This window comes from Myodes glareolus, chromosome 12 (genome assembly GCF_982192425.1).
Source record: "Myodes glareolus chromosome 12, mMyoGla1.1, whole genome shotgun sequence".
NCBI lineage: Eukaryota > Metazoa > Chordata > Mammalia > Rodentia > Cricetidae > Myodes > Myodes glareolus.
This window is the reverse complement of record NC_142037.1, coordinates 31,610,649-31,626,681: the sequence shown is the minus strand read 5'-3', so window position 1 is coordinate 31,626,681 and position 16,033 is coordinate 31,610,649. Positions and strand designations below refer to the sequence as shown.

The following is a 16,033-nucleotide window of genomic DNA, read 5'->3' as shown; positions in this document are numbered from 1 at the left end:
GTGGCTCTGGTGCCAATCAAGACATGGTTGTTACTCCCCTGGGTGCTGGTACAAGCGAGGGCAGGCTGATCATGGTATCCCAACCTGTGACAACCCCATCCCAAGCCTGACGAACCCTCGTCCACTTACAGCTGGACCGGAGGCGGACCGTAAGTCACGGAGCTGGGGCAGGAAGAGGAGTACAGGCACTCACGCTGCCCAGCCATCATGAAGTCATGTCAGTCAGTGAGGGATACAGCTGGGATACTGGGGTCAGAGGTGAAACTGGATTAGAGTGGGAAAAGCTCGGACGCAAACGGTCATTGTGAACCTCGTGAGATTGCTCGGCACGGTGTGCCATTTGCTGTCTCGCCAGCAGGGTCAGTGCTGGACTCTGATGATCCAACCCCTTTCTGCACCTTCTCTTCTTTCATCTTTGTGCATCCTGGATTGACCGAGTTCTTCCAGAAAACCCCTAGCCAGGCTAGGTCTGCATAGGACCCTGAGCTAGAAGAAGCCTTGGCATCCGTAAGACCACAGCGAAGCCCCCTGGGTCTCTGAACCTGCTATTTTCTAACTTCAGGACTGCAAACCAATGGCCCCTGTCGCTTCTACACCGTTACTCCCAATGGCCTGAGAAACCGGTAGGTAATTAACAGACTGGGTGTGCACGCTGGAGATGCAGACCATAGCTTATCAGCATCACCTGCTGGCACCACCTGGTACTGCAACTGACCTAAAACTGCCCAAACTATGTAGGAATGAACTTAAAACCACAGTAGCAGAGAAACAAACACCCAGTAAAGACGCAAAGACTGTACGGAGAGGCAGTGATCAGAGACCACCATGGTCCTGAAGGTGTCCCAGGGTTCCAAGTTCTTACAAATAAAAAGAAAACTGCCTCTTTGTCTGGACTCCACAGCCACACCTTAAAGCACCTGTGTGTCCTATGGGCAGCTCTTTTTGCCTTGATTTTCAGTGCATTCTCTGGGAGACTGCCCCGGCCCTGTCAGGACACAGGGACAGTGCTGGAATGGGAACAAAGTTTCCAGCTTCAGGAATTTGCCTCAGTGGCTTACTGGAACGTGCCTCTCCCGTTCAAAGCCGGAAGTCCCCCATCTCCAAATGCCATGATGAGTATTCTTTACTCTCCGCTGTCTTGTGGGAGTTGCTCCTCCGGTCTCTTTTCCTACCCATGTGTTTGAGACAAGATCTTTCACTGGGACCTGCCACTCACTGATCAGGGGAAACTGGCCCACCAGCAAGTTCCAGGCCCTCTTAACCACGCTGAGGTTACAAGTGTGTGTCACCACGGCCACGCCAGACTTTACCAAACTCATGTTTGTGCAAGCACTTTACCAACTGACCCATCTGTTTCTTTGTTCCTTCCCCATACCCAACCAAGGCGCGCAGCCGGCAGGAAAATCAAGTACGGAAACAGGCTGGGCAACAGATCACAAGGCGGCTTTATTGGATTAGTTGCGTGGGGGAGTTCTTCCCAGGAGCAGCAAGTGTAGGCATTAGAGTGCAGAATCCAGACGAAGGTTGCTGGGATTGAGGCCGACTCGTGTGGAGACGTGCGGAGCTCGCGAGGGGTCTGTGGCAACCTCAGGGAGTTGGGGGGCTTCACTCCTAGAGGCCCCCACATGTGGGAAAACAATGCTTCTGCCTCATTCCGCTCTGGAAGGAAAAGGAGTGGAGGAGGGAATTAATCTCCCCCCTAAGAAACAGCTACCAGCACCCACAGTCTTACCTCCAAGGCAAAACATTTCCCAGAGCAAAGAAAGGAAAATCCCCAGGGTTTTCCTAGCTTACCCATGGGCTCCAGCCACAGGGACAGGCGCTGTGCCCAGGATGTACATTCTGCTCCTTGTCTGGACTCCTGAGGACTTTCCAGCCTCCCAGGGTCTCAGAGACACTTGTTTATCAGCCCCTGGGGGTCACAGAAAGGCTACCTACTTACCGGCTTTTCTTGCGGTATTCCTGCAGCGCTTTCTCCGCCACTGTGTCCATAAACATAGGGCTATCCCTAGAGACTTCTTCTGGCAACACCACTGTGATTGGGTCAGAATCAAAGAGCTTCACCACCACCTCAGTGACACGGGAGGGGACGTCTGAGTCCGAGGAGTGGGTTGTCACCTAGGCAGGAAAAGGCAAGTGAGACATCTCTACACGATGCCTAGCGTGTGCCCTTCTTTGCCGAAGGATATGGATCTTCTCTTTGCCCCTTCAACCAAATACGGGTCTTCTGCTATCTGTCCCTAGTCAAGATGTCAAGGCAATTCAGAGCAAAAATATCCCAATCTGAAAGGGCAGATGCCATTTGGAAACAACCAACTGAGCAGGCACTCCAGAAACTGGATTTTCAAATGTTTTCTTGTTATCTTGTGTTTTTTCTTATTTTCGCTTTGAGACGGGGTCTCACCAGGTAGTCCAGCCTGTCCTCAGTTTCTCCACCCTTCTAGCTCGGTTTCCTCAATGCTGGCTGACAGCACGCCTGGCCCCAACATTTGCCTGTACAAATGTTAGCCAGTCTGTGGTCAAAAGGGGGAGACGGGGTCTCCTAGCCCTAAAGGAAACTATTCTTACTGGCTGACAATGAGCCAATTCATGTGCTACTTAACGCAGCCCAGAGTAAGGAAGCCACTCTGCAGTCAGGCTGACGGGTCAGTGACCTGGGGAAGTTGTCCAAAGTTCCCCATTTTTAGTAAGTCACGGAACCTCATTTTGGAATGAGGAAATCGGACTTGGATATTTTGTCCTCAGAGAGTGAAGGCATTTCAGTGTTAAAGTGTGCATAGGATTTCCCGAGTCCTTGCCAGGGAAAATCAGAGGTACTCTTGCATGGTACCTCTGTCCCATTCCACCTCTAAGAGGCACATGTCATCTCTAGACCACACGTGGGCCCTAGCCTGGGCACGTGACTGGAACCCAACTCACGGTGGAGACGCGGAGGTAGTACTCGTCTTCGCCCTGGGTGAGGTTCGCCAGCTGGGACACCCAGTTGAACTGCTCATTCAGCTGCTCCAGCAGGGACGAGGTGTTGAGCATCTTGGTCTGGAGCGAATGAAGCAGCTCGTTGTACCGCTGGGTCAACCTCTCGGCCAGCTGGAGGGAGTCGTTCAGCTCCTGGCGCAGGTGAGCCTGCGCGGGGTTGTTGGCCGAACAGTCTGTCCAGAGGAAAAATGAACAGAAGCATGAAGCGAAAGTCAAAGGGCCATGAAAATGTCACTGGGAACTGGCTGCTGCAGCTGGAACCTGAAGCAGGCAGAGCTACTGTTGAGTAGAGGGGCCACAAACCAGGTCTTATGACTCCCACAAAACCGCTCCCCCAAAATGGGCATCACGGCCCTGTTCCCTTCATGCTTTGGGAAGCAGTGGCAGCTGTGCTAAGCTGTGCTAGAGCAGCATAACCCAGTCCTCTCTGGGTGGCAGACATGACCCGTCTTGGTGATCTGTCCCTGAGCTGCTGACCATGCTCTGGGCAGCACCAATGTCCACAGCTCCATATTTTCAGACCTGGAGCTACCCTCGCTGCCTTAGGGCCTCCCAGGAGTCATTTCCAAACAAGAGGAACCTGCTGTGCACTGGACACTTCATAGAGTGCACCTACTGTGTGCCAAACACACATCAGGTGCTCCAAGTGTCTTTTTCTCTCAAAGTACGCTTGGTGTGGCCTAAGCATCCAAATTCTGGTTTTACCGGTAACAAAACAGGCTTCCAGGAGTAAGAAACTGGCCCAAATCTATAGGAGAAACAATTCGTGGAACTAGGATTGAACCCACATCTTCAGCTCCTCAACCTAGGCTCTTCCTCCTCTGAGACTATGGTTCGAGAACATTCGCCCAGCTTACAGCTTATTTTTGAGCATTTTTTGAGAGATTTGGAAATTCTGGTTCCCGAGCTTTACAAGAACCAGACCCATAGGCTACAAAACACAGATGTTTGGTGCCTGGGGGTCGGTCCTTGCCTGCCCTTGTCCACCCACAGCTGGCCAGGGGACTCCTGCAGAGAAGACAAAAATTTCAATCTTCCTTTCTGGTCCTTGAGTGCCCTGCGGATGTCAGGCTTCTAGGACCTAGAAAGTGCCCATGTCATCTGAAAACCAGTTTTTCCCCCACCCCTCCATTATTTTTAAAACATCTAGGAGTGGCCCTATGAAAATGAAGTCAGACAAGAGAGAAGAGAGCTTCCTGGGCCGTGTGTGCAGCTGCCATCATTAATAGTGAAATAAGAGAACAAGTTGTGTGGGGCAAGAAACAGGATTAGAGACAGGAAGCCAGGTCGAGAAGAAAGTTTCAAGGAATAACCCGAATGTTCTTACTACTAAATATCCCAAACAAGGAAAAGTCCTCAAGGGACTAGACAGTGTCGAATGGCGGCTCTCAACCTGGCGCCCTGCTACCGATCAGGGGGCATTCTAGAAGTTCTGAAGATAATTCTGATTGTCACAGCGGAGGGAGGGTGGCTGCTGGCATCTGGGAGGTGGAAGCCAAAGATGCTGTTAAATGCTCAGCATTGCAAAGGTCCTCCCCACAGGGCTGAATCGAGACGTCCCAGGCTACAGGTCCCGGTAGAGCCTACCCATATAATTGTAAGCACCATGAATAAGCTAAGGGGTGACAGAGTGTGGTCTAGGATCGCTAAGTCTGATGTCAGAGAGCCAGTCTATGAGGTGACTGGCTTCTTTGTGGTCAGGCTCTTGGTCATTCAACTATCCTGACAGTTTACTGGGGAAAGTCTGCAGGGGTGGGCCAGATATCTGTCTACAATTTCACACCATATCCTTTGAAAAACTCTGTTTGTTTGCATGGGCTCCTGACATCGCAGGAGGGAGGCTAGGAATATTTAACCGGACTCTGAAGGCCTGGCCTGGCCAACCACAGGTATAGAGTAATGCGGATAATGACGGGGTTGATAAGGAAGATTAACCCTTTGTGATCTGAGCAGGGTGTGCTGCAAAGACAGGGAACCACTGTAAAGAGTGGGCTCAGAGCAGGGGCATTTGATTGACAGCCAGATCGGACAAAACTGAGAGAAACAGTTTTGGTTTTGCTTATGTTACATTTTGTTTTGTTTGAGACAGAATCTCACTATGTAGCCAAGACTAGCCTTGAACTCACCATTGTCCTACCTCAGCCTCCTAACTGATGGAATTATTGGTGTGTGGGGGGGGGGGGAGTACCGCCATACCCAGGTTGCCATACCCAGGTTGCCTGGGGAACTATTGAAGAAACATATTTCCTCTTCTGAGAGGCTAATCTGCCCAAAAAGAACATGGCCAGGATTCCAAGGACCACTGTCACATAGCTCAGGGTCCCCAAGGAGAAACCCCAGGGTTAGGTTCACAAGCACAGCCTAAGGGAGATGTCTTGTGTCTCCTAATCTTAGGCAAGCCACTTAGCCATTCTGCAAGACACAAAGAGCTCACAAGGTCACTCTCAAGGGTGAACAAGCATCTGCGAAATGTTTACAACAGTGCTCGTTAAACAAAACTGCATGTCATCTAAGATTTCACAATAAGAAGTGAAGAAAAAAAACAAGGTCTACTAGGCTTGGCATTGCAGACAAAGCAACCAGGAGAATGGGCTGTGGATTGCTGGTAGCTATAGTCAAATTCCACAGCAACACCCACCGTGGATTGAAGGTTTACCATGGGCCACCAAGGCGGTGAGTGCCTCAGATGTACCTCATCTATGTTACAACAATCTGCATCTGAACTTGATTCGAAGTACAGTGGGCGTGGCTCAGCGGTAGAGCACTTGCTATCAGGCATGAAGCACTGGGTTCTACGCCAGCTTCCAAATAACGAACCTAACTCTCAACATGAGGACAGCGGGTTGTGCGCCAGGGTGAGGACTCTCTCCGGGACCACAGCTCACAGACAGAGAGCTAGTCTCTGAGGAAGGAAAGTACCAGTGAGTCAGTCACTAGTGACCCAAAGTCAGATGACCACAGCGCCAAATCAGAGACCGGTCACCCACTCACCCACGGACAAGATCTCCTGGCATTTCTCACACTGGCCCTTCATCTTCAGGCATCCTGTGGAGTTGTGGCGGATCTCCTTGCACACTGCACGGTCATCTTCACCTTCTGGACATACATGAGGGGAGAAAGAGGCAGGTGAGGCTCGCAGCACTTTGGAAGGGAGCCCACCCAACATAACACTCCTCCGCACCTCTGCTCAGCCCTGTGGTCGGGGAAGATGTGGGTGATTGTTTGCCTAAGCAATGTGGACTTCCCTGTGGCTCCCTGAGGATATCCCTGCGGCTCCTCAGCAGGTACAGCTTGTGTTCCCACCGTCTCCATCTCTCCTGCCACGTTCCCTCAGCTGTGTGCCTTCTGGCATCACAGCCCACTCTGTTCTGCATCCTCCTTGGCTGGTGGTTCTCCCTAACCGGCCATCAAGCCCCACAGTGCAAACCACATAATGGTGTCAGGACACAGAGCCCTGATGAAGAATATTGTTCCTCAGACACTGGCTTCTTGTGTCCATGTTACATGTCATCCTTCCAGACATTGCATGCTAAGGTCACAGCCACGAGCCTCTTCTTTAAGGGTGATCAAGGCTGTGATACAATTCATTGCATGGAAGGGCAGGTTTCCCACACCACACCTCAAGAGCTCCTAAGAAAAAGCTGTGGTCTCGCAGGAGGCACAGCCCAGGTCACACCCTGAGTTGACTACAAAGAACACAGGCTCCCACCTCTGCAGTGCTAAATTGAACTAGACACCACTGTGTCGTCTACATTCCTTTACCCCCGTCCTAGCTCCTTTGCCCTGTAAATGAAGAGAATGCCAGCCTAGGGGACTTCTAGGAACGTAAACACGGCGTATGCCAAGTCCTGGAAGAGCTTTAACATCTGGAAGGTTCCCATTCCTGCTGGGAAAGCAAGCAAGCATTTTCTGACCTCTTAAGAAATCCATGTCCGGGAACTGGAAGGCTGGGCTGTGGAACTGAATATCCATGGCTTGTTGAGCCTCGTGGATCATATCGAAGAAAGGCTGGAACATGTCGTGGAAGCTCAGGGGCCCAAAGTGGGAGACAGGCAGGAGGCTACGGACTAAGCGGGACTTGGGGTATAAGAAATGAGGTCTCCTGTGTGAGGGGAAGCCAAAGGGTGAGAGGTAGTGGCTGTCCTGGGGCTGGTGGGTGAAGAACCGGTCCTGGAAAAGCGTGTCCATGATGCCAGATGCCCGGGTAAAGCGGTCCTGCATGGCGTCTAGGACTTGGCTCTGCTGTCGGTCACTCTCCATGAGGGAGTCAATGCGGTCGCCGTTCATCCAGAAGTAGAAGGGTGAACTCTGGTTCAGAAACTCCTCCAGCTGGGACCCAGAGAAGCCCAGTAAGGAGGTGGGCCTCCAGCCTGCGTTCTGATCACGCAGCAGGTGACCCAGGTCCCCACTCTTCTGCTTCCTGATATCCTGTCAACTACTGTCACTGCATCTCCCTCTCACTGCGACACCCAGAGGCTCACCCGTCTCGTCACTTCAAGAGAGCCCCCTGTCATCTTGGACCCTAGGGGACAGCCCCTTCCGCTTAGCGGGTCAAACTTCAGGAAACAATGCATTTTACAAGGTCCCAACCTTGTGAAGCTCACAGGTAGGGATAGAATTAACGCAAATATACTAAATATTCTTAATTCCTTCTTCCTAGTTGAGCACAGGATTCTGCTGCGGGAGAATTGTCTGTATTCTGTCAATCATGTTTTAAATAAACGCTGATTGGCCAGGCAGGAGGTATAGGTGGGAAAACCAGACAGGAAGTGGAAATGATGCAAGGAGAGCAGGAGAATTCTGGGGAGGAGGAAGTTGATTCCTCCCACTCCTGCCCAAACCACTGAAGCAGCAGGATGTAAGCTGCCCTACTGAAAAAGGTACTGAGCCACATGGCTAACATAGATCAGAAAAATGGGTTAATCTAGATGTGAGAGTTAGCCAGTAAGAAGCCTGACCTAATGGGCCAATCAGCTTTATAACTTATAGAGATCTGTGTGGTTGATTTTCTCTGGGGCCTGCTGGCTGTGGGGTACCAGGTGGGGACAGAAAACACAAACAAGCTGGCCTTTTCACGTTACATTCTGCCATACTATAAGGCCATTTTACCCAGTTCATTAAAGGTCTCCTGGGAGACGGTACCTGGCAAGCACACCTGTGATGGTTTTTTTTTTTTTTTTTTTTTACATCTACACTCATGTCAGACATCACCAATCAACCACGACACTAGCGAGGCAAGTCGTCAAGCAATGCTAATCACCTGTATCCAGCACACGGAATGAGGTCTGTTTCAGGAATCACCCACATACCCCACTCAGAACCCAGGCCATGCCCACATCTTCTTCTCACCTGGCGGCCGACGAGACCAGAGCCGCTTCTGCAGACACGGGCATAGAACTTCATGCAGGTCTGCTTCAGGCAGGGCTTACACTCTTCCCAGAGGGCCATCATGGTCTCGTTGCACACTTCCGGGAAGGCCTTCAGCTTCATTTCAGAATCCCTGGTCTCATCTAGAGCATCCTTCAGGAAGAGAACAAGGCCAGGTGAGGCACACAGAGACCCGGCAGGTCTCCCTGGGCTATGTTCAATGTGCTACTGCAGCCCCCATCTTCACTCTGGTCCTGTAGCCCCCATCTTCACTCTGGTCCTGCAGCCCTCCTCTTCTCTCTGGCCCACCTGTTGCTGCCCCCATCTTCTCTCTGGTACACCTGTTGCTGCCCCCACCAGGCTCTCAGCAGCCTCTTATCCTTCAAGACCCAGTTGCTCCCAAGGCTTTCCCCGACCTCTCTGATTCACTGCTCTGACAGACTCTTCCCCAGGCCCCACCTCTTCCTTACACCTCACTTCCTCCTCTCAGCTCCCCAAAGGCGCCTGTCTCATCTCTCTGTTATAGCGGCGGCCCCTGGCATGCAAACCGAAGCCATGGCAACAGAAGTCGCATCAACCATCAAACTCACTACCATGCCCCTGGCCCAGTTACTGGCTCCAGGGATTGCCAAAATAAATGTTTTAAATCCTGTGCCTGAAGAGATGCTAGTTCACAGCAGATGTGCACACCTACATACAGATATGAAAAATAAGTGTGTGTGTGAATGATGGAGGTGTGCACAAATTCTACCTTATGCGTGTGTGTGCACCAGAGCCAACCAAGATGCTCAAGTGGAGAAGACAAGTCAAACTAATGGTAACACTGCAGTACCCAGTTATCATCCGTGGTCTTATCTACCCGTGGTCAACCACACTCTAAAAATAGTATCAAGGACCGCGAGGGATGAAGATATTTTGAGAGTGAGAGCAATACATTTGCATGACTTTCTCTGCAGTGTAAGATTATAATTGTTCTATTTCGTGGTTGTTCTTCATATCTTACTGGCTGTAATTTATCAGTTAGGACTATGATGGACAGGTACACAAAGACATATCTAGAGGGCCTGGTTCTATCCACGGCTTCAGGCTTCCCCCTGTGGCTAAGTGGGAATGGACGTATGTCTAAGGATAAATTCAGAGGACTTTGCAGTAATTTTAAAATATTACAATAAGCACTCTCACGTTAAAAGTAATTTTGAATACAGAAGAAAAGAGTAGTGGGCAGTAGCCAGACGCTGCCGTGATTCACCCCCTCCCCAACCCAGGCCTGCGCCTGTTCCCTACCCTCAACAAGGATTAGACAAATCTATTGAAATGAATCTGGGCTTCAGGCCCTGGGCCAGGCATGCAAGGAAACCAGATCCAAGACCTCAGCTTTCAGAAGCAAATGTGCCTTCCCTGTTTCCTCGGTCTAGCCCAGCTTCAGCAAAACCCTGCAAGGACTGCGCTAGGACACCATGGCAACCCCACGAGACATCTGCCCACCACCACCCCTTCCTCCCCTCCAGCAGGGAGAGCCAGGGCCAGGTCAAGGCTTGTCCCTACCTCCTTCTTCTTCTTGGCTTCCTCTAAACTGCTCAGCAGTGACTTGCGCTCCGCATTGGTTTTTTCTATGAGGGTCTTTATCTCCTTTACTCCCTGGACGGCATTTTGAATTTCCTTATTAATGTACTTACTCCCTTGAGTGGACATTTCTGCGAAAGGCAGGAAGGTAGTAGGAGTTGAGAGGAAGAAATGACTGGAGGAATACCCCGGGAGTCAGTGGGACTGTGAGGAAGCCCTGCTCTGATGGTGTGGGAGGGGTCGCTAAAATACCATCACCACCACCCCAAGCCCAAAGTCAGTGGCAGCTGCTATGGTCTGTGTCCTGCCTCTATGTCTCATAAGGACTCATGGTAGATGTCACCCCACAACTCAGAAACACAAACCACAGCCACCCTGGGGAGCCAACGATCACAGAGGATATTTCAAGGAAAACAGAAAAAATGTGATAGTTAACCTCTTAAGCATTAAAATATAATAAAAGTCTGTTGTTTTGGGATATAGTTCTTTCTGGAGTTCAGGTTAACCCAGCCTTTGTCCTTCTTTTTCCAATGCACAGTGACAGGTGATGGAGACAGGAAGATAAATGAAGGGCTGCATTCACCATGGAGACTGTAACCAAGGCACAGCCCCGGGTGACGCAGGCAATGACACATCGTGACACAGCGACACCACCTACTGGATACTTATCCTGTGTCAAGCACCATTTCCTACACCTCAGATGGGTCCTACCCACTACTCCTGATGCCACTGTCAAACGCATGCAATGAGAAGGGGAAGTGGGGCGGGGGCGGTGTTGAGCCAAGGGCACGGAGTCTCAATCATGCAGCATGAGTGAGCCCAGAAATCACCGGTCTGAGCGGTGCTCGTGGTTAATAATGCTGTGTTCCACCCTTTGTAGTGCGCTAAGAGTGTCTGAACCCCAACAGTGAGGAGAGATGATGGGTACCTAATAATAGTCATTTCACCATGCATATCAATATCAGAGCATCAGGCTGTATTCTGTAAAACATCGTTTTGAGGTGTCAATCATATCTCAGAAGAGCTGGAGTGAAGGAGCAGAGCGATGCGCGCAAGCCTGAGGTTTACAATTAGAACAGTGGTTCTCAACCTTGAGCCACAACTCCTTTGGTGTGTGTGTGGGGGGGCGAATGACTGTTTCACAGGGTCATATATCAGATATTTGCAGTATGATTTGTAACAGTAGCAAAATTACAGTTATGAAGTAGTAGTGAAAATAATTTTATGGTTGGGGGTCACCACAACATAACACAGGAATTGTACTAATGGGTTCCAGCACCAGGAAGTTAGAGAACCACTGGATTAGAGGATATAGAGAAAGCTCACACCCAGGTCTGATCTAAATATCTGGTTTTTGTTTGTTTGTTTGTTTGTTTGTTTTGTTTTGTTTTGTTTTGTTTTTTTAATGAAAATCCCCATAGAACTGGCTAGCTAATGAGCAAGAGGTTGTGAAAGAAGGAAGGAGGAAAGGCAGGTTTCTGGGGGAACCTTGGAAGATGGGGAGAAGGGGGTGGGAAATAGAGAAGAGGGGGTGGGAGGTGGGGAAGAAGGGGCGATCTCAGAAGATTGTTTCATGTTGAATTGTGCTGTTCTCACCCGGTTAAGAACACTGATAGAACCAGGTTCCCAGAGGAACCGTTTAGGGACGCATGGGAAGGAACTCTGGATATCACACAAAGTAGAGACCGGCAGAGTTTCACACAGTCCGGGCACAGCTTTGAGAGAAAAGTAAGGAAGCCAGGTGAGGGGGCCAGGAAGGAAGGAATGAGTGGCTTGGGACACAGAGGCCACTGTCTGGAAGGCCCCTGACCACAGGAACACTAAGCAGGAGCTGAGAGGCTGCAAGAGATCAGAGCACAGCTAAAGATACAGACCCAGGATGCAGGATGACAGCAGCGCTCAGCACTTGGGGACTGAGCTTGGAGAGGTGGCCCTGCCCCAGGCCCCGCCACCCCCCCCCCAGTCTACTTGCCTTGGAGTTCATTATCGGAGATCTCCTGCTCTCCCAGGACCACGCCATCATCCCAGGTCAGCAGCAACCCCACGCACAGCAGGAGAATCTTCATGGCGGGGGCCTCCTCTGGGTCAGGAGTCCTAGCAAGTCTGCTTGGAAAGAACAGAACAACATGGTAGGAAGCAGGCAGCTCATGGGTTTCCTGCAACCCGCTTCAGCTCCCAGAGAAAGGAAGTGGAGTAGGGCTGGACCTGGGGCCCTGTTACTTTTACTGCAGTTTATCTCTGAGCAACCCGGGATAAAACACATCCTTTTCCTACCCGCTTCAATGGGACAGCACCCTTATCCCCAGCCCAGCCCTGCTCTCCCCTCAGAGCCCCCAGGGCTGTCTAAGTGGGCTTTTCCAGAGTCAGAGGTAGCATTCACCCCCTTCAGTCAGCACCGCAAATTCAATCCATTTGACTTTCCCTGCATGAGGTGCCTACCAGGATGAACATGGATTCCGGGGGGGGGGGGGGGGGCAAGAAGCAAACTGAGGAGGGAAGAACTGGTTAGGAAGCTGAGAAAGCAGAGCTAGGGAAGGGGAAGACAAAGCCAGGAATTAGCAATGAGCCTTCCTCCTCCCCCCTCCCCCCCCCCGCCCGGCTGCGAAAGTCCCTTCAGGAGGACAGGCACATTGGTTCCAGCAAATCCCTTTCACACGCTTGTTCCCTCTAAGCCTGAACCAGCCTGCTCTGCCAAGGTGCCCCTGCCACCACTGGGCTGGCTGCCCTGAGCCAGGGGACACAGGCTGAAGCCCCAGTATTACACAATGGATCCTTTCCCAGAAGCGGGATTGGTTGCACAAAAAGACACAAACACAAACGCACATGCATGTGCGTGCACACACACACACGCATGCACACACACACGCACGCACACACATGTTTTGCATCTCCAACCCTGCCCCGAATGGCTTATCTGGGCTCACCAACTTCCCATTGCCACAGGAACAGAGAAGGGGGAGCCGTCTTTCTTATTGAAATGGCTCACTCTGAAACAGGCTCTCAGCTGGGCAGTCCCATCAGCAGGCACACTGGGTAAATCATTAATAGGGAAGGCCTCTCCTGAGGCATAATTGTGGACATGGGCAGAGGAGCTGCAAGGGAGAAGAGACGGGCACTTTCCCAGTGGTGGTGGTGGATAGACAGCTGGACCAGCCTGGTTTCAGACCCACTTGGAAGGTCCTGATCCCATAGGCCTCCCAGATGCTCGCCCAAGGCCTGAAATGCCCCAGGCAGGGACAGACCCTTTGTCACATCAAAGATGAGACCACAGAAATGCCTGTAGGTGAGAGAAACCTCAAGTGTGACTTTTGGAAATGCCATTCAAATGGGTTCTGACCAGAGGATAGTACTGTGCCCAGAAGCAGGGCAGGGTAGCCAAGGAAGACCAATGAATGGGAGGTGAGGCAGGATCTGCCAAAGGAGACCCAGGGCCTGGAGAGCCACCAAGCTCCCAGATAAGAAAGGGGGGGGTCACTCTTCTACTTACCCTCAGGACTTCTACAAGAGGGCCAAGGCCTAGAGATTAGTGAGGTTCCAAGACACACTGTAAGCCAGCTGCCACCCCAGGATAAGAGCCCAGTCCTCTAGAACCTCCTTTCAGTATTCTTTCTTTGTCATCCTAAGTCTTAAATCTCCCTGCCTCGGTTTCTTTCTCCATAAAATGGAACTGATACAGACCTCAAAGACGGCAACTGATGGATCCTCTGCTCTGTGAATCTCCTAACAACAGACTCCCCTGAGGCCTGGCGGCAGTGCTGACTCTGGGTCAGAATCTGCTTGTCTCGCAAGCTTCCAGGTACTGCGGTGCCGTTGGTCCAAGGACAATGCCACACAGACCGGCGCCCTCCCTCTACACTGACTCACTTCCTCTCATCATTTGGAGGCTGGCCTACTGCCTGACTGCCAGCTGCCCAGAGCGGATGAGCCCCACCAGGGCCAAGGATCTCCTTATCTAAGAGGACAGCACCGCCTCTTCCCTCGAGGCGTGTTTTCTCTGTTTTTGTCAATGCATTTTTATAAACCATCCCTCTATAGGTCCTGCTTTCAAATGCTCTTTAAAGTCACACATTTGTGGCTGCCTAATACTCCACTGGCTAACGTCTATTATTCTTACAAGGTTGGGCAACTAGACTGTACTCTCATGTGCTTCCTGTTACAGAACCTGCATAGACTCTCGAATTACTAACTCTTTCCTTTAAAACGGCGGTAGCAGCAGCAGCAGCAGCAGCTTTTAAAATTGGGTCCAGAAATTCTGGAAAGCCAGCAGGCGTCTGTTATCATTAGTATAAGGTTGGAGGCTGAACCTCTAATCCTCTCCAGGCCTCAGATTACCATCTATAAAATGATCCGGTGGGATCAGACGTCTCCGGTCCTGGTGGAGCGTTTCTCTTAAGTACTGGATGCATTCAGTCCTGTATTAAGCAGTCCTGGGTGGCTGAAGTGTGTCCTTAAATACACATCTTATTTATTATGTGCTGTCCCGGGAGCTGGAAGGGAGGTGCTAACACGGTGACTCATGCATGTAAGGCATCAGCTACCACCAAGATCCGCACCTGCACGCAGCGCGCAGCCACTTGCGTCCCTGCGCCGCCCGTAGCGCAGCGCAACGCAACGCAGGCTTCAACCCTCAGTTTCCCCGTTTTTGCAAAAGGAAGATCTTTGCATGCGGCCTGTTGAACAGCCTTGATATTGTGATCCGGGTTAATGAACCTTGAAATTGTGATCCGGGCTTATGAACACAGGGACTCCCGAGTCTGAGCCGGTGAGCAGCCCCCGTACAGTTCGACCAGGCTCGGCAGTCTGGTGATGGGACTCTGGCCTCCTCCCACTTCCCCACGGCTGCGCCATCTCTCCACCTGGCCCCTATCCCCCCATCCCTCCCGATGTGGCTTCAGCCCTGGGAAGAGAAAGGTGGGGACGTCTCACCGGTCTGCGGCGTCACTCCAGTGCGCTCCTCCTGGTGACGCTGGTGGTGAGAACCAGGGAAGCGTCCTATTTATAGTGCTCGGCTCAAGTACACCCCCTTCGGGGCTGGCTGCAAACCTGCATGACTCACGCCCAGAGAATGCTGGGGAATGCACCAGGAGCTTTCTGGAAATCTGGCGGTGGGGGTGGGAGGTGCAGCACTCTGCGGGGGGCACCGGGGGGCGCATGGGTATCACAAATGACCCTGACAGTGCCAGAAGGGCCCTAGATTGGTGACTGCCCTCTTCCCTGCGTGCTGCAGAAGGCCTCACAGCCAGGCCCTAACAGAAGAGCTTTAGGGGAAGAGGAGTCACATCCCCAAACAGGCGCAGGATTCCACCACCTGACACCCACCCTACTGCAGTCCGTCCATCTTCCACATTAACCCATTAACCGCTCTTCCTTTCTTTTCTCCCATTTAAATGGGAGAATATCAGAAACACTGAAGATGTCATAGGCATTGTGCTAGAGAAGAGTACGCACTTGGGGTACTTGGCTCCTGAAGCCCTCCCAATGGGCTGCCGGTCCCTTGGCAGACAGATGAAGGAAACAGAAACGGGTTAAGAATGAGCAAATCATACACCAGGGACCCAGAAGCCCTCCCCGTCTCTGGGATCCCTAGAACTTCAGCATTGTTCCTACGTCCATGGGACCCAGACAAACAGGGTGGGCTTCTCTGGCCCTGGGCCTAGGAACCCCATACCTGTTTTCAAGACACTATCCCTCTTTCTTCGGTGGTCCAGCCACTGGTAAGGTGCCCGTGTTTCTATGAATAGCTTCCTTCTCCATGCTCTTATCAGCAGCCCTAATGAAACTCACAAGACAGAGGAAGAAAAGACAAGAGACTATAAGAAGGGGAAGAGAACAAGAAAGAGTAAATGAGAGAAGGTCAAACTGCATTCATTACACTATACATGTCATTAGTAAACGCATTATTTTGTATAATTAATATATGCACTCATAAGAAATAAGTGCTACCATGGACATTCTCTACTGGGCCCTGCTGACTCAGTAGCTGGATTTGCATCCAGAGGTGCCCAGAGGTTCCCCAGCTGTTTTCTGCTGAGAGCAAGAACGTCTGTCATAGGGATCTCTGGGAAGGAGGAACAGTCTAGAAACCTCTACCATGTTACTACTTCTTGGAAGAGGAGCCAAGCTTCCC

The 16,033-nt window shown here is 51.3% G+C and overlaps 1 protein-coding gene across 3 annotated transcripts; it reads right to left on the bottom strand.

The window, feature by feature from the left end:
- Window positions 1-1,427: 1,427 nt before the first annotated feature.
- On the bottom strand, window positions 1,428-14,990 carry Clu (clusterin). Of its 3 annotated transcripts, none has more exons than XM_048421834.3 (9): window positions 14,833-14,990; window positions 11,879-12,009; window positions 9,889-10,037; window positions 8,326-8,496; window positions 6,891-7,305; window positions 5,968-6,072; window positions 2,920-3,149; window positions 1,943-2,118; window positions 1,428-1,659 (listed from the first exon to the last, which is right to left on the bottom strand). In XM_048421834.3, the coding sequence occupies exons 2-9, from the start codon at window positions 11,970-11,972 to the stop codon at window positions 1,650-1,652; spliced, it is 1,350 nt and encodes a 449-aa protein (XP_048277791.3). In that variant the 5' UTR covers window positions 11,973-12,009; window positions 14,833-14,990; the 3' UTR covers window positions 1,428-1,649. The 3 variants fall into 3 exon arrangements, with proteins under 3 accessions (XP_048277791.3, XP_085554788.2, XP_048277792.3); XM_085698662.2 differs by having other exon boundaries at window positions 11,879-12,012; window positions 14,833-14,851; XM_048421835.3 differs by lacking the exon at window positions 14,833-14,990 and adding an exon at window positions 13,585-13,739.
- Between the last annotated feature and the right edge of the window lie 1,043 nt (window positions 14,991-16,033).